General features: G+C 38.9%; 1 protein-coding gene across 1 annotated transcript in view; it reads left to right on the forward strand.

Moving 5' to 3' along the window:
- Positions 1-23093, forward strand: part of LOC132405597 (teneurin-2-like) — a 1448984-nt gene that overhangs the window by 1092676 nt on the left and 333215 nt on the right. Inside the window, exon 5 of the mRNA XM_059990528.1 lies at positions 3006-3218. Coding sequence (XP_059846511.1) covers positions 3006-3218 — 213 coding nt within the window. The remainder of the gene's footprint in view (positions 1-3005; positions 3219-23093) is intronic.

A 23093-nucleotide genomic window follows, 5' to 3' on the forward strand; every position in this document is an offset into this window, starting at 1 on the left:
GGAAGAGTTGGCAGCTCAGTGACATCCCTGTGTGGTTTCTTTCTTAGGAAGAAAGTTAAGCTGCTTATCCCGGTGTAAACAGCACATGGATTAAGATTCAGTTGAATCTTCCCATTGTTATTATGTGTGCTTCTTAAGTGATTCAAAGCTGGAATGCCACAATAAATTCTACCTTGCTCCAATATCGGAGGGGAGAAATCAGGACAAGAAGAATCATTACCAAGAGAGATGGGTGTTGTAAATTTAAACAAAAAGTCACAAATCTAATTACTCCACTGAGTAAACGTACTTTCAGAAGGTAATTCTAAATGAGCTGAAAATTAAATTAGGAAATATATGCCAAAATAACTGAGGAATATTCTGCTAGCCCCCAAGGCAGCCTGACATGTAGGATAATCATAAGAGCAGATCACTCAACCAGGGCAGGCGAAAGTTGACAAAAAAAGACACAGAAACAAAACATAGAAAGCAAAACACACAAATTGTGGGAGGAACCCAGCCAGTCAGGCTGCATCTATGGAAATGAATAAACAGTCAGTGTTTCAGGCAGAAACCCTTCTTCAGGATTGAAAAGGAAAGGGGAATATGCCAGAATAAAAGGAAGGGGAAGGATGCTAGCTAGAAGGTGATAGGTGAAGCAGGTTCACTAGGAAAGCTAAAGGAATGAAAAAGAAGGAATCAGATAGGACAGGAGAGTGAACCATAAGTAAGGGAAGAAAGAGAGGACCCAGAGGGAAGTGATTGGCAGATGAGGAGACATAAAAGGTCAGAGTGGGGAATAGAGGAAGGTGGGGGGGGGGGGATTTTTTTTACCAGAAGGAAAAATCAATATTTATCCCTCAGGTTGGAGACTATCTAGACTGAAAATAAAATGTTACTCCTCCTCCCTTGAGTCTCATCTTGGCACAGGAGGATGCCATGGACCGACATGTCAGAAGGGGAAGGGGATGGGAATCAGAATTAAAATGTTTGGCCTCTGGGAAGTTCTGCTTTAGACGGATGGAGCAGAGATGCTCAATGAAGCGGTCTCCCAATTTATGACTCTACTCTGTAAACGAGGTGCTCTAGAACATTCATGCTCTGTGGCTATCAGTGATCAGACAAAAACAGAGGCCATTTTCAAAAGTCTGGCTAATTAGATAGTTATTAAAGATTGTTGAAGTGAAATTGGTTACTTACCTTTACATGGTACTGAAGCTCCAAAAAGTAGTTGCACTACTTTGATTATGGGAACAGCAGTTTGGCTGTTCCATTATAAATTTAGACATATGGTATTTGTCACTTTAACAACTTAATGTAGTTAAATTAATTGTTTCATGTAATGAACGTGGGAGCTAAACCATCAAAACGTTACTAAAATGATTCCTTTATACTTTGTTCAAATTCAGTCCATATTTTTTACGATTTAAATTTAGGAAGATCGGTAGATCAGGGGAAGGAGAAAATAAAATGAATCCTTCAGGTGGGATCTTTTATCTCAGGTTATTTTCTTCATTGGTGAGTTTGAACTTAGTCAACAGAAACTATAATGTTCAACGTTATAAAATACACAAAAGAATTTTTGAAATATTTCAGAAAGAATCAAAAGCAACAAAAGCATGTCACCATAAAGCTAAGCTTGTTGCTTATTTTTACAGTGTATTACCAATGGCACATGTGTTAAATAAAAAATTCTTAAATTATGATCTAATTCTCAAAGCTAAATCATCTTCCTCCAGAAAGAAAAAGGGGTGTGAGAAAGAATCCTGTTCTGAAGGAAGTGGCAACTTGGACTTACCAAATTATGAGAGTGTGAGGTGGAGAGAGGATCATGGATTTCAAAAGGAAATCAGATGGATAGGCATTTAAAGATTTGTAAATCTTTGGTGACAGAGCAAAGCAGTCAAAGTAACTGGATGTCCTACAGAAAGATGCGAAGAGCCAAATGCTCCCTTTCTAGGACATAAAAGGCATTAATGTTATTTAGATATACATCACAGCACATGCCCATGAGAAATCTCAATTCAAATCGGAATTAAGAAAAATGTGGACAACAATTAAATCATAACTGCTCTGGTGTTCCTTGTGATCAGAATAGAAATTCTCTGAAATTAGTAGAATATTCAAATAAATATCTTTATAGAACATATATATTTGGAAACGGGCTCAGGAACCTGAAATGTACAAAATTAATATTTGCATATAAATTGTTTGCTGAAGAGCAATTGATTAAAATACTCACATACAGTATATTGCATCAAAATATATCTAGTTTTATTATTTCTTCCTGAGAGTTCATTGCAGTATTTTTCTTCAGAATCAAAACAAGTTTATTAAAATGATTTTACTGATTTAACTCCCTTACACTCTCAGGGTTACCAGTTTGAATGGATGATGCCACTGATTGTTCAGTTGCTATGGTACTTCAGTAAAAATTATCTGGACCTTTGATATGGTCGCTGGTATCCATTTATTTGGGAAGGAATTAATGCAGTCCTTATTTTTGATCACAGTCTTTTCAATTTGACCTGTTGCGTGGACATCAAATTGAATTCAGTTATAGTAACCCTGAAGTCAAATAATGTACAAATATTCTCCTTTAAAACTGACTTATGGATAATGGCCACACAGGAAAACATCCAAGAGTAGTTGGTGTCCTGTGGAGCCCTGTTAAGAAGGAAACTAATGACTTTGAGAGTGGAACACTGGCAATTAAGAACATTAATGGTTTAAAGCAATAAAACTGTGTTTGGTTCTAAAGAACAAAGAAAGTGTTCCCATCAATATCTTGAATGAAGTCTTCTCCAGTTGTCGACACAGACTTCTGGACGGATTGAATTGTTAAATGTTGCTGGCCTTGATTCTCAATCTGCTTTGCACACAAGCAGTACAATTGAGAAAAAGATAGCTGGGACTGGCTACTGTCCCTGGGCAATGCACCATTATGTTTTTTTGATGCACTTTTAATGAGAAAATGTGCATTGTGTGATGAAACACCATTCAACAACTGACCCTCTCTTCCCCAGGTCGTCCCATCCCACATTCATCATCGCCCAGCCATCCATTTGCCCAGCAGACCAGCACCCATCTTTCATCATCTAGTGTGAAAGACTACCAAATGCCATTGCTTGACAGCAGCGTCTCTCATCCAGCTCTTGAATCCAACCCCAATGAGGAGTTCGCCATAAACTCATACCTGCTGCGAGCAGGTTCTGGTGCACTGCCTCCTTCCAGTAATGGTAAGAACTTATTCTTATATCTGCCTTACCAGAAATTCACTGCAAGTTTGATCTGTTAGCTAAAGTTTCATGTCTTAGCTTGCCTGCAGGTACTTCTTTTCGAGATATTGTCATCTTTGGTTATGTTTCATATGTTCTAAATTCTTCTTCCTTGTTAATAAGCACATCAAAACCAAAGGATAATCAAAACTTCCTGTAGTTAATTAAATCAATAATATAGCTTATTGGAGGATTCAATGGTCAAGAATTGTGACAGGACATATCAGAAATCACTATTCTGAATAGGAATACATTATTTTCTTTCTCTTTCTATAGTCAGCAGTGCTGGGTTTTCTGTTTCATTAATGGGCTTTCCCATGATTCTTTTTTTCCTTTGTGGAATCCATTTTCTTTTTTGCGATAAATCAGCATGCACATTGGAAGGAAATATAATTATATTCCTTCTCAGGATCCATTACTTCATTGTGATAATTCATTTATTATTTGTAGAAGGGACATCAATCATGGCAGCAGTAGCAGCTTTGGGAAATTATTTTAACTATTCTGAATCCAAGTAGGTGGAAAATATACCATGTAACTTAATTGATTAATAAAAGATTCCTACATATGTGGAAAATAGAACTCCTTGTACTCAGAATGCATTCGTTTCAGTCGTTGAATAAATAAAGTTGAAATATCCATGAGACCGAAATTGGGGTGAGTCTGTTCACCCCCCCCCCCATTTCTATTGCCCACACTTAATTATTCTCTACTCATCTGCCTATCATCTCCCTCATTCTTCCCCTTCTCCCATGATCCACCGTCCTCTCCTGTCACATTCTTTCTTCTTCAGTCCTTTACCTTTTGCACCTATCTCATCTCAGCTTCTCGCTTCTATCGCATTCTATCTCGTACTTCCTCCTTCCACCTTCTTATTAAGGCTTCTTCCTCCTTGCTTTCCAGTCCTGATGAAGTGTCTCAGCCCAAAACATCGACTCTTTGTTCCTCTCCATAGATGCTGCCTGACCTGATGAGTTCATCCTGCATTTGTGTGTGTTACTCCTCCTTTAATCTTTGTTTTATTTCTTTATTCCCCATTAGTTCCTAATTTCAGTGTTGTTTTCTCTAATGGAAAGGAATTGGATGACTCCCCTAGAGTAATTTCCAGTGATTAATATTGCTGGACAGAGAAAAAATATTCCAAATTTTCTTTACTTGTTTGTTATTTTTAACTATGAAATAAAGGTGCTGTGCCGGATTTCCAAACCAATGTTAAAATTAATGAATCAGTTCCATCCTCCTTTCATTGTCTCATAGAATCAACATGTCTCTAAAGGGTATGGTCCAGCCATTCAATCTGTTTTGCTAAACCTTTGAAAAAGCAACCTGACTAATGCTAACATTTTACTCCTTCCCAGTGGTTGTAAGTTTATTTGCTTTTCAAGTACATAACCAATTACTTCTGAAAGTTTGTTCTGTATTCTGTCCACCAGACTCTCTTGCATAAGTTTTCAATTTCAAATCATTGCATAGAAATCAAAGGGACTCTTCATTTCCCTTTAGTTCTTCCTTCCATTATTTTTATTCTTAATCACAATTATATTGTTTTGTGGTCCATTAAGACAGACAGGAATTATATAGTTTTTTAAACTCAAAGGAAAATTGTCCCTGAACTATCCTGCATTTAAACACTATCACTAATACTATTTTTTGTAAGGTATTGATTGGAAGTGGATTTAAATAACTTTTGCATTTGTCAAGAAGTGCTCTAACTTTGATGTTGTGACCATCTTAACTGTCCAGAGACTGGCTTCAATTTCAAGTTTGCTGGAAATGTCCTTGCCTCACCTATGTAAAATGGGGAGGGGGATGATGTGGGCTATTTGTTTTAATTGCAGCTTTTCTGAATTAAAATTAGTTATTCTCTTATACATAAAGAAGAAGAAGCTGGAAATACGCAGCAGGTCACATCATACTTGTTGAGAGAGAAACAGAATTAACATTTCCCTCTCCAAATTGATTTCAGGGGCCTGCTGTGCATTTCCGACATTTTCTATTTTATTTCAGTTATCTAGTCCCTACAGCATTTTACATGATTGGCAAAGTGCAGGCAAAATATATTTTAATTTATGTAATTTACAAATCACTCAAAGAATGATGAAAACGTATGGTTTAGTGGGTTTTATTGTACTTAGGCTTGCTCACGCCCTAAGCAATCCCTGTGACTGTACTAACATTGTATCGCCATGAGGGCTATCTGGTAAAGGGAGCAGTCTACAAGTGGTGATCAGATATAGCTGTTGCACAGGTGATACTGTCCTCAGATCTCTGATAGAGTTTTTATAGTTTATGTTGTCAAAGATCTTTTTAATTCTTTCCTCTAATCAAGGATATCTAGAATTAGTTTTTATTTAAATTAATAGTTTTATTTAAAGCAACAGACTAAAAAGGTGGAGGAACTCAGCAGGTCAGTAATTGCCGGGACCCTTCATGAAGGGTCTCAGCCAAAAGCATTGACTGTTCATTCCCCTCTATAGATGCAGTCTGACCTGCTGAGTTCCTCCAGCGTTTTGAGTCTGTTTTACAGCATCTGCAGTATCTCTTGTGTTTATAAATTTATTTAAAATTTCATTAACATAAACATTCATTTGAAACTTTAGTACAGCTTAAAGGGAAAGTAAACCATTTACCTTCACTCATTTTTTGCATAACTGGCAAAAGCAGAGGGTCTGTATACAAAGCCTATATAACCTCAAGTTCAACTGGACTCAGCATTATCTCTGAATTCATTGACTATAGTGAAGTAGACTCTTCGATCACCACTTGGTTTGCACTGGCTACAAGGTGAAGCACAAGGCCAGACACACAAGTGTCAATCCCCCAGTGCATTTAATGCTTTCACTATGAAACATGCCAGTGCAGAAATGATTAGTCTAGGTAGAGTGGATGTGGAGAGGATATTTTCTATAGAGGGAGAGTCCAGGACTATTGGACACAGCCTCAGAATAGAATGACATCTCTTTAGAATAGAGATAACGAAGATTTTTTTTTAACCAGAGGATGGCGGATCTGTGGAATTCATTGCTACAAATGGTTGTGGAAGTCAAATTGTTGGATATAATTAAAGCAGATATTGATAGGTTCTTGATTAGTAAGGGTGTCAAATTTTATGGTGGAAGACAGGAGAATGGGGTTGAGAGGGATAATAAATCTGCCAAGATGAAAGGCATTTTGTGTGTGTTACTTTAAATAAAGCAATTAGCCAAATGTCCTAGTTCTGCCCATCTTAAGGTCATGTAGACCTCACCAGCAATTCTCTTCCAAACCACTGGCACAAAGTAAGCACGCTTCAGCCAGCCATTTTCTCTGGTAACTTCCTTAAGCTTTGATTGTGCATTCATTCTTATCATGTATTCTTTGTGACTTTTGGATTAATGAATGTGTTCAGTGTTATTAGAGGTAATACCATATTTTATTGCTTTTCCAATGTGCTGTAAAATGGGATGCAAAATAATCTATTTCTTTTACAAGTGGTCAAAGAGCAGAATTCCAGTCTGGTTTGATTCTGTTTTGTTCTAAAGAAGTCCAACACAATATTCTGAAATCTGAAGAAATCTTAATATTTGCAGTTGTTAGGATGTGAGTAGTACTAGTTTGATCAGCTCAACTATTTTAAAGTCAGAAAATGGCATTCTTCCTCAAAATTTCCATCCCCTCCTCAACAACTGCAATATCCCTCTTCCCACCACCACTACCCAACCACAGCTCCATAACCCAAAAAGATACTGTGTGAGAAAATGCTGTTTGGCCAGTTGAACTAATTTCTCTGTGATCCAATGAATTTTGATCTTTCTTTTATTGACTTCCAAAACAAAATCCACAACAAGCAAACTAGTTGAAAAACAATCCATATAATTCTGTCACACACAATACTTTCAAGCAATATTGCAGAATAATTCAATCCCACACCTCATACTAATTAACCTTGACCATTTGCATTGAATGAATAATTCACCACAGATCCAGCAGTATAACTGTCTTGCAGTCATGGACAAAAATAATGTGTGATGCATCACTCTGTTCTGTTTTCTTCTCTAATGAAACATGGACATCATTGCCAAGGCTAAAATTTAATGCCAAAATCTCTTGCTCTTGAAGAATTGGTGGTTAACTCCCTTCTTGACCTGCTACAGTTCTTCATGTGAGGGAGGGGACTGTAACAGTGCTGTACAGTAAAGATTTCCATATTTTCATGTGATGATGATGGAAGAATTGAGATACATTTGCAAGTTATTATTGTTGTTGGAGGTGGCTGTACAGCTGATAGTGGAGATTGTGATCTTGAGACGTTAGAAGAAGCTGGCATGTTACGGTAGTGCATTTTATCGATGGTACTACTGGAGTGTAGACAGCGAAGAGAATAAATGCTCAACATGGTAAACAGAGTGCCTGTTATTTTGCCATAGATGATGCACAGATGCCTCTTAAATATTTTTCCTATTACTGCCTCCACCACCTCCAAAGGTAGTTCATTCCATATGCCATGTTTCACATTTGTAGATAATGTTTGAAGAGCCAGGAGATAATTCATTCTCCTCGCAATACCTTGTTATTGATTTGTTCTTGCACTGACGATATGTGAGTGATTTAGTTAAATTTCTGCATTGTGGTGAGCCACAAGTTGTTTCATGCTGGTGAATGACATCTGAAGGTTGAAAGTTTTTATATTGGATGGATGTTGCCTGGGATTTTTGTAGTGTGAATATTACTTGTCACTTTTCAACTCAAGTGGACAGAATTACTGATAATCAAAGGAACAGTTGCTCAAACTAATCTCTATGGAATCAGATAAGCTTGTATATGATGAAGGTTTGTTTATGTAGCAGCTGAAGGTGGTTATTACCCTGACAAACACAGGCAGCGGGATGTTGTTCTGTGGTGAAATAATTGATCTCATACGACCACAACCATTCTGATTTGTGCCCAGTATTTCACAATCCAGTCTTGATGAACGGCATTTTCCTGGAATGTCAACTGGTTTACTTGATTTCATAGATGCTACCTGGCCTGCTGAGTTTCTCCAGCATTTTTTGTGTGATGGCATGATACGTTCCTCTGGAGAAGTCTCCTTCATTTTCAATTTTTCTTAATCTCTGTGATGCTCTCAGTATATTTAGGTGTTGAACTGGTGCAACTGCAGTACCAGAAAAAGTAAGGCAATTTCCTTCACTGTCCATTATACCACCAGTATAAGTTAGAAGTTAAATTGTGTACAGGCTTTATTTTCTGAAGACCAGTTCTCATTTTAGTTCATCCATAATTTACTAACCCCAGAATGATGCCTAACACAGGCCACCTACATTCTCATCCAAATCATTAATGTATATGACAAACAAAGGGCAACCTGGTACCTATGTGCCCAGCAGCACACGATTGGTCCCAGACCTCTAAACTGAAAATCAATCCTTCACTGCACTCTCTACTACCAACCAACAAATCAATCTTGTATCCACTTTTTATCAATTCACCCTTCATGCTATATGTTCTAACCTACTGACAAGCCTATTGCATGGGATCTCGTCAAAGGCAATGGTAAAGTCCCCATAGACAGTGTTTACCACCCAAAGTGAGAGAAGGTGGGACAATAAAGAATGGATTACTATAGGATTTATATAAATGTGCCATTGATGGCTGGGGCAGATTCAATGTGTTTAAGGGCTTGTTTCCATTCTATGGCCCTCTATGACTCAATCGTGTACTGTCACACTCAATTCATATATGAAATTCAGTTGTTCCGTCCTTGTTTGATTGAAGGATATGCTAAGGTCTGGTGTTGAACATTGTTGAACACACTGAACATTGGATTCCTGCTGCATGACTTTGTGAGAATGAAGTATGCAGTTACCATTATCTCCGATCTTTCTGCAACGTCTGCAGTATACACCGTGTGACCATAAACACAGGAGCAGAATTCCGCCCTTCAGCTCATCGAGTCTGCTCATGGCTAATGCATTTCCCTCTCAACACCATTTTCCTGCCTTCTCCCTGTAACATTTCATGCCCTGATGTAAAAATTATCTATCAACTTCAGCCTTAAATATTCCCAATGACATGGCCTCCACAGCCCCATGTGGTAATGAATTCCACAGATTTGCAATCCCCGACTAAAGAAATTCCTCCTCATCTCTGTTCTAAATGGACTCCACTCTATTTTGAGGGTAGACTCTCCCACTAGAGGAAATATCCTCTCCACATCTACCTTTTCTATGTCTCTCAATATTCAGTAGATTTCAATGAGATCCCGCTCATCTAACTTCTTAAGAGTACAGACCCAGAGCCATCAAATACTCCTCATATGATAAGCCTTTCATTCCGTGAATCATTTTCATGAACCTCCATTGAATCCTGTCCAATGTTAGTACATCCTTTCTTGGATTAGAGGCCGAAAACTGCTCACAATACTATTATTAAATCTTTGTTTTTATATTTTTGTCCTCTCAAAATGAATGCTAATAAATGAATTCCTTTCTTTACCATCAGCTCAATCTGCAAGTTAACCTTTGGAGGACCCTGCATGGGGACTCCCAAGTCCCTTTTCACCTCTGTTTTTTAAATTTTCTCCCCGTTCGTAAAATAGTCTATGCTTTTATTCCTTCTACCAAAGTGCATAGCCATACACACCCAACAGTGTATTCCATCTGCCACTTCTTTGCCCATTCTCCTCATCTGTCTAAATCCTTCTGCAGCCTCCCTGCTTCCTCAACACTACCTACCCCTCCACCTATCTTCATACTTTCCACATCCTGGTGAGAAGCCATCAATTCTGTCAGCCAAATTATTGACGTGCGGTGTAAATGAAGCAGTCCCAACACTGACCCCTGCAGAACACCGCTAGTCACTGGCAGCCAACCAGAAAAGACCCCCTTTATTCCCGCTCTTTGCCTTCTGCCAATCAGCTCGAGAATCTTCCTGATGAAAGTGCGCCTTTTCCCTGGCAATCATCTAAAGCTGAATCTAATTGTTCATATCCTCGGTATCATAGTTGACTTTGAGATGTATATCCATGCCAAAGCTGTAACTGCCTTAGTGAGAAAGCTTTTGGTCAATTACCCTACAGGACTTTCTGTTTTGTTTGATAATCTTCCTGTGAAATGCTGTAGGCTTTTTGAGAGTCTAACTTACATGTAAGCACATATTATTGTTGCTTTTTGTGTTAATACCCTAATCAATATTCCTGAGCTTTTCCCTCTTGTATCCACTGAGCCTAGAATAAATTGACCTGCATCTCATTGGGGCAGGATCAGAATTGTTATCAAATTGGCTGAGGGATAGAAAATATTGAGTTATAAGGCTATCTTATCAACTAAGGAGGTATACAGTTGAGATCTCAAAGTATCAGTGCTGAGACAATTGCTGTTCGATATACATTAATGACCTAGACTCAGAGCTGCAGGGCTCAATTTCAAAATTCTAGATGACAAAACTTGAAAAAGTATATTAAATAGTCACCCAATGTTAATGCATCTCAAAGGAAACAGAGTTAGTGTGGCAAAATGAGTAAAGTCATGACTGAAATTCTGAGAAATATAAAGTGATGTAGTTTTGTTTGGAAGATACAGGAAAGGACATACCAGCCAAATGGCAATTCTGAAATGTATGCAAGAGTTGTGAATCTAGTACTGTTTGTGCACAATATTCAATAGGTGCCTGTATTTAAGGGTATATATTTGCCCTCTTCATATGTTAAACACATGACAGTGTGAATGTGTTGAGCTCCATTTCTTGATTATTTTGAAGTCAGTGGAAGCAAAGTCCAAAGTAAATTTGTTATCCAAGTACGTAAATGCCACCATATACTACTTCAAAATTTATTTTCTTGCAGGCATTTACAGAAACAATAAAGAAGTATAATAGAACCTGCAAATCCATACATAAACCAACACTGACAAACAACCAAGATGCAAAAGAAACCAAATTGTGCAAATAAAAAAAATACTAAAAAGACGTGATTTAAAAGGCTTCTTTAAAGTGCAGGTGTAGGTTGTAGAATCAGTTCAGAGGTGTGGTCAGTGAGTTAACCATACTCCTCATAGAGGGATCAGAAGTAGAGAGAGTGAGCAGGTTCAAGTTCCTGGGTGTCAAGATCTCTGAAGACCTAACCTGGTCCCAACATATTGATGTAGTTGTAAAGAAGGCAAAAGAGCGGCTATACTTTATTTGGAGTTTGAAGAGTTTTGCTATGTCACAAGTATACTCAATAACTTCCCTAGATGTACCATGGAGAGCATTCTGACAAACTGCATCACCATCTGGTAGGGGGGGTGGTGGGGGGGGGGGCTACTGCACGGGACCAAAAGAAGCTGCAGAGGGTTGTAAATTTAGACAGCTCCATCTTGGGTATTAGCCTACGAAGTACCCAGGACATCTTCAAGGAGTGGTGTCTCAGAAAAGCAGCGTCCATTATTAAGGACCTCCAGCACCCAGGGCATGCCCTTTTCTCACTGTTACCATCATGTAGGAGGTACAGAAGCCTGAAGGCACACACTCAGTGATTCAGGAACAGCCTCTTCCCCTCTACTATCAGATTCCTAAATGGACATTAAACCCTTGGACATTACCTCACTTTTTAAAAAAATATATAGTATTGCTGTTTTTTGCACAATTTTTAATCTATTCAATATTCTTATACTGTATAAAGTATACTGAATAAGATTTATTTATTATTACTTTTTCCTTTTATATTATGTATTGCATTGAACTATTGCTACTAAGTTAATAAATTTACGTCACATGCCGGTGGTAATCATTCTGATTCTGATTCTGGCAGGAGCCTGATGGTTGTAGGATAATTAATAACTGTTTCTGAACCAGGTGCCGTGGGACTTGGGGTTTCTGTCCTTTCTGGCCAATGGTAGTAGTGAGAAGTGGGCTTGGCCTGGATGGTGGGGGTCTTTGATAATGGATGCTGATTTCATGTGGCAATTCTCCATGTAAACATACTCAATGATGGGAAGGGCCTTACTTGTGGTGGGCTGGGCTGCATCCACCATTTTCTGCAATGTCTTCTATTCCTGGGCATTGGTATTTCCATACCAGGGCATGATGCAGCCATTTAGGATACTCTCCACTGTGCATCTATAGATGTTTGTCAAAGTTTTTGGAGGCATCCTGAATCTATGCAAACTTCTAATAAAGTAGAGACACTGTTGTGCCTACTTCATGATGATATTTACATCCAGAAAGTCTGAAATTTGCCTTGCAGAGTTCAACAGAAATACAAACCCAAAAGGCATATTTTTACTAGTGCATCGGCAAATCAGTTTCTACCCCAAGTGCGAAGCCCAAAGAAAATTATGCTAAACACAAATAACAGTTGGACATAGCTGAAGGGTTCAGTCCAATTTTGGGCACCATGCTTTAGAAAGAACATAAATTGTATGGAGAGGTTGCTGAAGAGATCTCCTGGAATGGTCCCAGGGTTGAGGGTTTAACAAATGCTGTAACTCTTGTGCTTACAAAATGAAGACAAGAGAAAATTTGAAAGTCAAAAGGGGTTAAAAGTATTTAAAGACAATTAATGTCCAGTGGGAGATGGACAATAACCAGAGGTGATCAAAGAGCCAGTCCAAGCTTGTGGAAGAAAAATAGTTTGTTGTGTATTTTTTGGGATGGAATGCCAAAGATGCTAGGAGAAAGATTTTGTGGTATTCATCAAAAGAAAGTAAGGTACATATTTGAATCAGATTATAATTTCAGGTGTTAGGATGAACTGGATCATTCTTGAAAGAGACTAAATTGCCCATTTCTGTCTTGCACTGTTCTGTGATTACAAGCATAATGCTAATGTAGATATGTTGGAGTTATTATGCCTTAACTTTCATTTTGTTCCTGTATTCTATTTAGGATATTGTGTAAATTCTTCAATCAAATTATTGCTTTTGAAAAATTCCCAGGTTGTTAATAGTCTACACCGAATTCAGATATACTTTGCAAAGACTCTAATGTCAGTGCAGAAATTGTGTGCCCAGTAGAATGATTTCACTGTAGTGAGGGATACAATATTTATCATTGTGGGGGTCTGAAGTGCCCCTGAAAGGGTAGTTGGCATGAGCAGATTGTTACAGATGTCAGCAGTGTTATCACTGTTCTCTGAAATGGATGTTAAAACACAGTAGGTTTTTTGACAAGTTTTTTTTTACATCACAAAGAAGAGATAAAAATAGCTGGGTAACATGTTCATACTTATGAGTTATATGTTTTCTTTATTCATGATACACCAGGCAAAATCACACTGTTCAGCAATGCATAATATACTGGAATAAACATATGGAGCAGCTGGTGGTCAACTGTGCTTGCATCTGTAACAAAATTATATTGAAGATCATATTGGCCAGGAAAATCTTAGCAGCAGTGTTCCACTTTATGGTTCCTTCTTGATGTGCCCTACTCTTCTCTCCTGAAGATCTTTAATACATGCCAGCGTTATTGCCAGTACCTGTTGCCTTTTGATGTCTTGACAAAATATTTGTCAGAAGTAATGGGGAAGGTTGTTTTCTTTCTGTAGGGAGTGTCACAGCTAAACCTGATTTTGGCCTTATCCAGTGGCCTCATCCATTTAAAGTGGGTCCATGGAGAGTAAAGATTTGTGATCAACATTAGCCTAGAGAATTGGGAATCACTTATCACCCCGTTACATTACTTAACAGAAGGCAATGACTGTAGACTTGGCTGTGGTGTATGGTTCACTTCACCTCACACCTCCCAAAACCTTAATCAATCACTTTGCAAGTGAGTATATAGCTTGAAACAAAGGGATTAAGAAGATAATCTTTGTCAGTGCACACCAGTTTATTGGATATATCTTGAAAACCATGTGATCTCTTTATTAGGCAGAATCTCCCAGCACAGATTTGTTAAAGGCAAATTGAGCCTAATTTGATACGGTTTCTTTGATGAAATAACAGAGATGTTCAACAAGGGAGACAGCTCATATGGTTTTTATGGACTTCCAAGGGGCATTTAGTAAATGCTAGTCTTGTTGTCATGATTGAAGTCGATGGAATAAAAGGGGCTGAAGAAAATTGACGAATCTACAGCAAACATAGAATTGTTTGTTTGGGACTGGAATGAAGTGTATAGTGAACTTCTTTTGGGGTCAGTGCTAGGACCACTGATTTCTTGTGACAATTATTTGAATAATGGTGTACAGAAACAATTTCAAAATTTGCAGATGATGCAAAACTTGAAGGCATGGTGAGGCATAATGGAAAAATTAATAAAATTCTGGGAGAAGTATTTAGGCCTGCCAAGGTGGGCAACTACACTCAAGTGGTCACTTTATTGGGGACACCTGTGTGTACCTGCTTGTTAATGCAAATATCTAATCAAACGATCTGCATGAATCATCTCAATGCATAAAATCTAAATATCTCAATGCATAAAAACATGCAGGATGGTCAAGAATTTCAGTTGATGTTCAGATCAAACATCAGAATGGGAAAGAAATGTGATTTAAATGACATTGACCGTGAAATTAATGTTGTAACAAAAAAAAATCCAGTGAGTGGCAGTTCTATGTGGGAAAATCCCTCGTTAGTGAGAGAGGTTAGAGGAGAATAACCAGACTTGTTCAAGCTAATAGCAACAGGAGTGCAAATAACCACGCTTTACAACAAAGATGTGCAGAAGAACATCTCTGAATGCACATTGCATGAAACCTTGAAGTGGTTGGAGTACAGCAGCAGGAGACCATGAACATACACTCAGTGGCCACTTTATTGGGTATAGGGCATAACTAATACAGTGGCCATTCAGTGGATGTGACAAATGAAATTATTACTGAGAAAGTGCAATCTCACATTTTGATATGAAGAATGAGAAGAGGCAATATGAATTGGAAAGCTTTTCCAAAGGGCTAAAATAATGGTAAGATCTGGGAATAACAATGTGTCCTTCTTGAAATATAAATTGAGAAAATAATTGAAAAAATGTAAGATCTTGTCCTTTAATAATACAGGCATGCTGTACAATTGCAAGGGGATCATGATGAACTCATGCAAACCATTAGTTATGCTTAACTGGAGCATTAGTTTGCCAAATGAAGGTCAGTAGATATAAGACCATAAGACATAGGAGCAGAATTAGGCCATCTGGCCCATCGAGTCTCCTCCGCCATTCAATCATGGCTGATCCATTTTTTTTAATCTCCCCCTCAACCCCAGTTCCCGGCCTTTTCACAGTAACTTTTGATGCCATGTCCAATAAAGAACCTATCAATCTCTGCCTTAAATACACCTAGAGACCTGGCCTCCACAGTTGCATGTGGCAACAAATTCCACAAATTCACCACCCTTTGGCTACAGAAATTTATCTGCATCTCTGTTTGAAAGGGTGTCCCTCTGTCCTGAGGCTGTGCCCTCTTTCCTAGACTCTCCCACCATGGGAAACATCCTTTCAGACAGACAGACATACTTTATTGATCCCAAGGGAAATTAGGTTTTGTTACAGCCGCACCAGCCAAGAATAGTGTAGAAATATAGCAATATAAAACCATAAATAATTAAATAATAATAAGTTAATCATGCCAAGTGGAAATAAGTCCAGGACCAGCCTATTGGCTCAGGGTGTCTGACACTCTGAGGGAGGAGTTGTAAAGATTGATGGCCACTGGCAGGAATGACTTCCTATGATGCTCAGTGTTACATCTCGGTGGAATGAGTCTTTGGCTGAATGTACTCTTTGCCTAACCAGTACATTATGGTGTGGATGGGAGACATTGTCCAAGATGGAATGCAACTTGGACAGCATCCTCTTTTCAAACACCACCGTCAGAGAGTTCAGTTCCACCCCCACAACATCACTGGCCTTACAAATGAGTTTGTTGATTCTGTTGGTGTCTGCTACCCTCAGCCTGCTGCCCCAGCACACAACAGCAAACATGATAGCACTGGCCACCACAAACTCATAGAACATCCTCAGCATCGTCCGGCAGATGTTAAAGAACCTCAGTCTCCTCAGGAAATAGAGATGGCTCTGCCCCTTCTTGTAGACAGCCTCAGTGTTCTTTGACCAGTCCAGTTTATTGTCAATTTGTATCCCCAGGTATTTGTAATGCTCCACCATGTCCACACTGACCCCTTGGATGGAAACAGGGGTGACCGGTACCTTAGCCCTCCTCAGGTCCACCACCAGCTCCTTAGTCTTTTTCACATTAAGCTTCAGATGATTCTGTTCGCACCATGTGACAAAGTTTCCCACCTACTACTCTGTATCCACATTCCACATCTACTCTGTCGAGGCCTTCCAAATCAAAATGTTTCAATGAGATCCCCCCCTCATCCTTTTGAATTCCAGCAAGTACAGACCCAGAGCCATCAAACGTTCTTTGTATGATAACCCTTTCATTCCTGAAAGGGTATATAGATATAGATTGGAGGACCAACAGTTTTTCTCCGTGGAATAGAGATGGTTGCAAAGGTATTTAAAATGCTGAAAGGTATAGATAAAAGTAGGTATAGTAAAACTGTTCCCACTGAAAAAGAACTAAGAAATACAGAATAAAATGTGATTGGTATGAAGAAATAAAAGTGACTTGAGAAAAAAGTGTTATTTTACAGTGAGCAGTTGGGGTCTAAAATACATAGCCAAGTATCATAGTGATGATCAATTGCACAATTCTGTTGAGAGGAGAGTACGGTGAGTATCTGAAAGAAAGAAATGGAAAACTTTGTGAAGAGGTGGGGTTGAGGGCAGCTGGTAGGTTGAAGTAATTTCTGCAATGTCGTGCCTTTCTGGACTCAAGAGGCTGAGTTACTTCATTCTGTAATTCTTCAGAAAGATATACAACAGACTCCCTCCTCCCCCCATATTATTGAAGGCATGGTGAGGATGTGGGGGAGGGGTGTATTTATAAAGACCATCAGCATACCGGTTTTCTGGAATGCAAAGCTACATCATCTGCACTTATATCAAGAAAGTGCTTAGTTATTAATCTTCTTTCACATAATATTCGCGAGAACAAGTTTTTATTCTCTATCTCAGATTTCTTGGTAGTAATTTGTGAATTCCATTCAAGCATGTGTTCATTACCCTGACTGCTGTCCTGAGAGGTTTGTCCACCATCATGTGGTACACTCTGACTCATTTTATACTTCATATTATAATTAGCCAGATAAATGTGTAATAGGCAAACAGCATGTCAACAGTATTTGCAAAATTTATGATTCTCACCCAAATGTCACAATGACTAAGATACTTACACTGTACTTATTCACACTGAAGTTAATCCCACTAAAAGGGTTTCCTGCTTTCTAATGGCATGGTACACAACACTACTCTGAACTTTCCTGTAATCTGTGCTTTGCATTGGCTGCTGAGGTGGAAAGTGACAACCAAATTTCACTCCACAGTTAGATGATCCTCAACAGAGAGCAACCATCTAAAGATTACAAAGAATTACTGTCCTGGTGCTTTTTGTAGACCTGACCCATAACCTTGACATTGATACTAAGGATCCCAACACAATGCTGCAATTTCAAAGAAGGCACTTCAGTGACTCTATTTCATTAGGAGCTTGAGGACATTTAGTATGTCACCAAAAACTCACAAATTTCTACAGATGGAAACATAGAAACATAAAAAACCTACAGCACAATACAGGCCTTTCGGACAACAAAGTTGTGCTGAACATGTCCCTACCTTAGAAATTACTAGGGTTACCCAGAGCTCCCTATTTTCTAAGCTCCATGTGCCTATCCAAAAGTCTCTTAAAAGACCCTATCGTATCTGCCTCCACCACAGTTTCCGGCAGCCCATTCCACGCACTCACCACTCTCTACGTAAAAAACTTACCCCTGACATCTCTTCTGTACCTACTCCCAAGCACCTTAAACCGGTGCCCTCTCATTGCAGCCATTTCAGCCCTGGGAAAAATCCTCTGACTATCCACATGATCAATGCCTCTTATCATCTTATACACCTCTGTCAGGTCACCTCTCATCCTCCGTCGCTCCAAGGCGAAAAGGTTGAGTTCACTCAACCTGTTTTCTTAAGACATGCTCCCCAATCCAGACAACATCCTTGTAAATCTCCTCTGCATCCTTTCTATAGTTTCCACATCCTTCCTGTAGTGAAGCGACCAGAACTGAGCACAGTACTCCAAATGGGGTCTGACCAGGGTCCTATATAGCTGCAACATTAACTCTCAGCTCCTAAATTCAATTCCACAATTGATGAAGGCCAATACACCATATGCCCTCTTAACCAAAGAGTCAACCTACGCATCAGCTTTGAGCATCCTATGGACTCGGACCCCAAGATCCCTCTGATCCTTCACACTGCCAAAAGTATTACCATTAATACAATATTCTGTCATCATATTTGACCTACCAAAATTAACTACTTCACACTTATCTGAGTTGAACTCCAACTGCCACTTCTCAGCCCAGTTTTGCATCCTATCAATGTCCCACTGTAACCTCTTACAGCTCTCCACACTATCCACAACACCTCCAACCTTTGTGACATCAGCAAACTTGCTAACCCATCCCTCCACTTCCTCATCCAGGTCATTTATAAAAATCACAAAGAGTAAGGGTTCCAGAACAGATCCCTGAGGCACACCACTGGTCATCGACCTTCATGCAGAATATGACCCATCTATAACCACACTTTTTCTTCTGTGGGCAAGCCAGTTCTGGATCCAGAAAGCACTGTCGTCTTGGACCCTTTGCCTCCTTACTTTCTCAGTAAGCCTTGCATGGGGTACCTTATCAAATGCCTTGCTGAAATCCATATACACTACATCTATTGCTCTTCCTTCATCAGTATGTTTAGTCACATCCTCAAAAAATTCAATCAGGCTCGTAAGGCACGACCTGCCCTTAACAAAGCCATGCTGACTATGCCTAATCATATTATACCTCTCCAAATTTTCATAAATCCTGCCTCTCAGGATCTTCTCCTTCAACTTACCAACCACTGAGGTAAGACTCACTGGTCTGTAATTTCCTGAGCTATCTCTACTCCTTTTCTTGAATAAGGGAACAATATCCACAGCCCTCCAATCCTTCAGAACCTCTCCCTTCCCCATTGATAATGCAAGGATCATCATCAGATGCTCAGCAATCTCCTCCCTCACCTCCCACAGTAGCCTGGGGTACATCTCATCTGGTCCTGGCAACTTGTTGCATTCCAAAAGCTCCAACACATCCTTTTTCTTGATATCTACATGCTCAAGTTTTTCAGTCCGCTGCAAGTCATCACTACAATCACCAAGATCCTTTTCCATAGGGAATACTGAAGTAAAGTATTCATTAAGTATCTCTGCCATTTCCTCTGGTTCCATGCACACTTTCCCATTGTCAGACTTGATAGGTCCTATTCTTTCACGCCTTAACCTCTTGCTCTTCAAATACTTGTAGAGTGCCTTGGGTTTTCCTTAATCCTGCCCGCCAAGGCCTTCTCATCGCCCCTTCTGGCTCTCCTAATTTCCTTCTTAAGCTTCTTCCTGTTAGCCTTATAATCTTCTAGATCTCTAACATCAACGAACTCTCTGAACCTTTTGTAAGATTTTCTTTTCTTCTTGACTAGATTTACAACAGCCTTTGTACACCACAGTTCCTGTACCCTACCATAACTTCCCTGTCTCATTGGAATGTACCTGTGCAGAACTCCACACAAATATCCCCTGAACGTTCACCACATTTCTTCCATACCTTTCCCTGAGAACATCTGTTCCCAATTTAAGCTTCCAATTTCTTTCATGATAGCCTGGTCCCCTTACTCCAATTAAACACTTTTCTAACTTGTATATTCCTGTCTCTCTCCAATGCTATTGTAAAGGAGATAGAATTATGATTACTATCTCCAAAATGCTCTCCCACTGAGAGATCTGGCACTTGACCAGGTTCATTTCCCAATACCAGATCAAGTACAGTCTCTCCTCTTGTAGGCTTATCTACATACAGTATTGTGTCAAGAAACCTTCCTGAACATACCTAACAAACTCCATCTCATCTAAACCCCTTGCTTTGGGAGATGCCAATCAATATTTGGGAAATTGAAATCTCCCACCACGACAACTCTGTTATTATTACACCTTTCCAGGATCTGTTTCCCTATCTACTCCTCGATATCCCTGTTACTATTGGGCAGCCTATAAAAAACACCCAGAAGAGTTATTGACCCCTTCCTGTTCCTAACCTTCACCCACAGACATGTGAGAGCAGAGAGCATACTGTTTGATTGCATCACAGCGTAGTATGGAAGCTCCAATAAACAGGATTGTAAGAGGTTACAGAGATCTGTAGACTCTGCTAACTCCACAGCAGAATGCTCCCCACAATCAAGGATACTGTATCTTTAAGAAGCAGTGCCTCGAGAAGGCAGTATCTATCATTAAGGTCCCTTCGCATCCTGGACATGTCCCGTTCCCATTACTACCATCAGGGAGAAGGTATGGGAGCCTGAAGACCAATACTCAGTAATTCAGGAACAGCTGCTGCACCTCTGTTATCAGATTTCTCCACAGTCCATGAACATCACCTCGTTATTCCCTTTATATTCACTGTTTTTATTTATTTAGCAATTTATAATATTTTTATGCCCTTGCAACAAAACAACATATTCCACGTAATATAAGACACTGATAATAAACCTAATTCTGATTCTGATCACTTAGACTCAACCTTTAGCTGTGCATAACCAGTTATGAATATCAAAGAGATCATAATGTCCGATATCTGAAACACCAGCAAATCACTTTTAAATTTTTCTTTTATGTTTTCTTCATCACCTTTTTATAATAGCCTGAGGCAGTTTGTAATCATGTTATTTGTAACTTTTAATTAGAAACATAACTCGTGACTATAGATTTTGGGTTCAAATTGGGTTCATCTGAAACTACTCAGTAGTCTATCTTTTAAAAAAAAATGCATGTCACATATCAGATCAAAGACTTTTCAAGCCTTCACCTTGCTGGAATGCGAACAGACCTTCTGATATGTACGGTAAGTACATTTATACATAACACACTTTTTTACAGAACTAGGAAAGGCTACAATCAGTTCAACTATTAGACATTAGACATTATACCTTGGAAATTGAATGTATAAGATCTAAAGACAATTTTTAGAGACAGTTCTTTCCTGTAGCCTAGAGAGTAAGTCTCTCAAAAAATCTTCATAAAATGTATATAGTTTTCTCAGTTAATTTATAGTTATTTGTTGAATTTTGGAGTAATCAGCATTTCTCTTACCTTATGGATCTTATCTTTTCAGATCTTCTTCATGAAATATGCTTTGCTCTCTTATCTGTTCATGCATATTTCCTTGTGTGTTGTTACATATAAATATACCTGTCTATCCAGAAATATATTTTGCACTTCAACAAGTGCAGGATTTTGAAAAGCCCTTGATCTAATATGTAACACTTGGTGTTCCTTTAGAGCTAGCCCACAGTATAGATTCAGATAAAGCCCATTTGATCCTTTAAGAATTACCTCTACATGTATTACTTCTCAAAACTGTGTTATGCCTCTGGCCATTACTTGCATTCCTGCCCGCTGTTGAAAATGCTTTGTTTAAATAAAAATCTCTGACCTGCAAGTTCTCCAGCAAAGCACAGGGTTTCCAAGTTCTACCCAAGCGAATGTAATTTTGAAACTGATCGCAAAGTGATGGTCAGTGGTTTGTGCCAGCAAAGCTGGCAAGTGATGATAGGGCTAAGCTAGCTTAATCTACTACACTTTTGAATGATGGAATAGACTCCTGTGTTTTTTTTGTTCATTGTGTATTTCCTGAAATGCTGTCTGTTTCCTATGCATATGGCATTTACACAAAGGTCACCAGCAATACTTGTTTGCCTCTTAAGATGAAAAAGTCTGTCTTGCTTCTGTATCAGCTGTACATCTATGCATTTTAAATGTTGGAGTTTCTACAGTGTTACTTGCTTTCCATGCTTACATCACTTAACAATGCTTAAGAGGCATATAGTTAAGTACACGGATGGGGCAGGTTCAGAGAGCTCTGGGCCAAAGATGGGCTGATTGGACTAGCTTGCTGGGACTGATGGGCTGATGGGACTAGCTTGCTGGGACTGATGGGCTGATGGTACCAGCTTGCTGGGACTGAAAGACTTGCTTCCATGCTGAAAGTTTCTACGATTCTAAGATATTGCTTCTACCTGTCAATAATCTTGAGGTAAACTCATTAGAGCAAAGGTCCCTAACCTTGTAGATGCCATGGACCCCTACCATTAACCAAAGGGTATGTGGACGCCAGGTTGGAAACCTCTGCATTAGAGCAATCTGCTTGTTTTGAATCTTTCCAACCTCATTGGAAACTTTTAGTAATGTGTTACATTCCATGCAAAGATATCATTATTATTACTTACTAATCAAAAACCTCCAAGCATAAGACAATCACTTTCCTCTCAACCTCATTCTCCTGCCTTCTCCCCAAAACATTTGACACCCTTACTAATCAAGAACATAACTATTTCTGCTTTAACTGTCTCATTCTCTGGATCATTCACTTGACCAATGACATGCCCTCTTTTCATTGCTATTACCAAGGAGGATATATTGGAGGCTGAAGACACATACTCAAAGTTTCAGGAATAGCTTCTTCTCCACCGTCAGCAAATTTCTGAATAGGCAATGAGTCCATTAACACAACCTCAACATTCTTTTTCCTCTCTTTTTGCACCGGTTACTTAGTTATATATATATATGTTATATATATATGTGTGTGTGTGTGTGTGTGTGTGTATATATATACACACACACACTTCTTGTATTATTGCAATTTATAGTTTTTTATTATGCATTGCAATGTGCTGCTGCCACAAAACAACAAATTTCACTTCTGATACCAGTGACATTAAACTTGATTCTGA

This window comes from Hypanus sabinus, chromosome 15 (assembly GCF_030144855.1).
Source record: "Hypanus sabinus isolate sHypSab1 chromosome 15, sHypSab1.hap1, whole genome shotgun sequence".
NCBI lineage: Eukaryota > Metazoa > Chordata > Chondrichthyes > Myliobatiformes > Dasyatidae > Hypanus > Hypanus sabinus.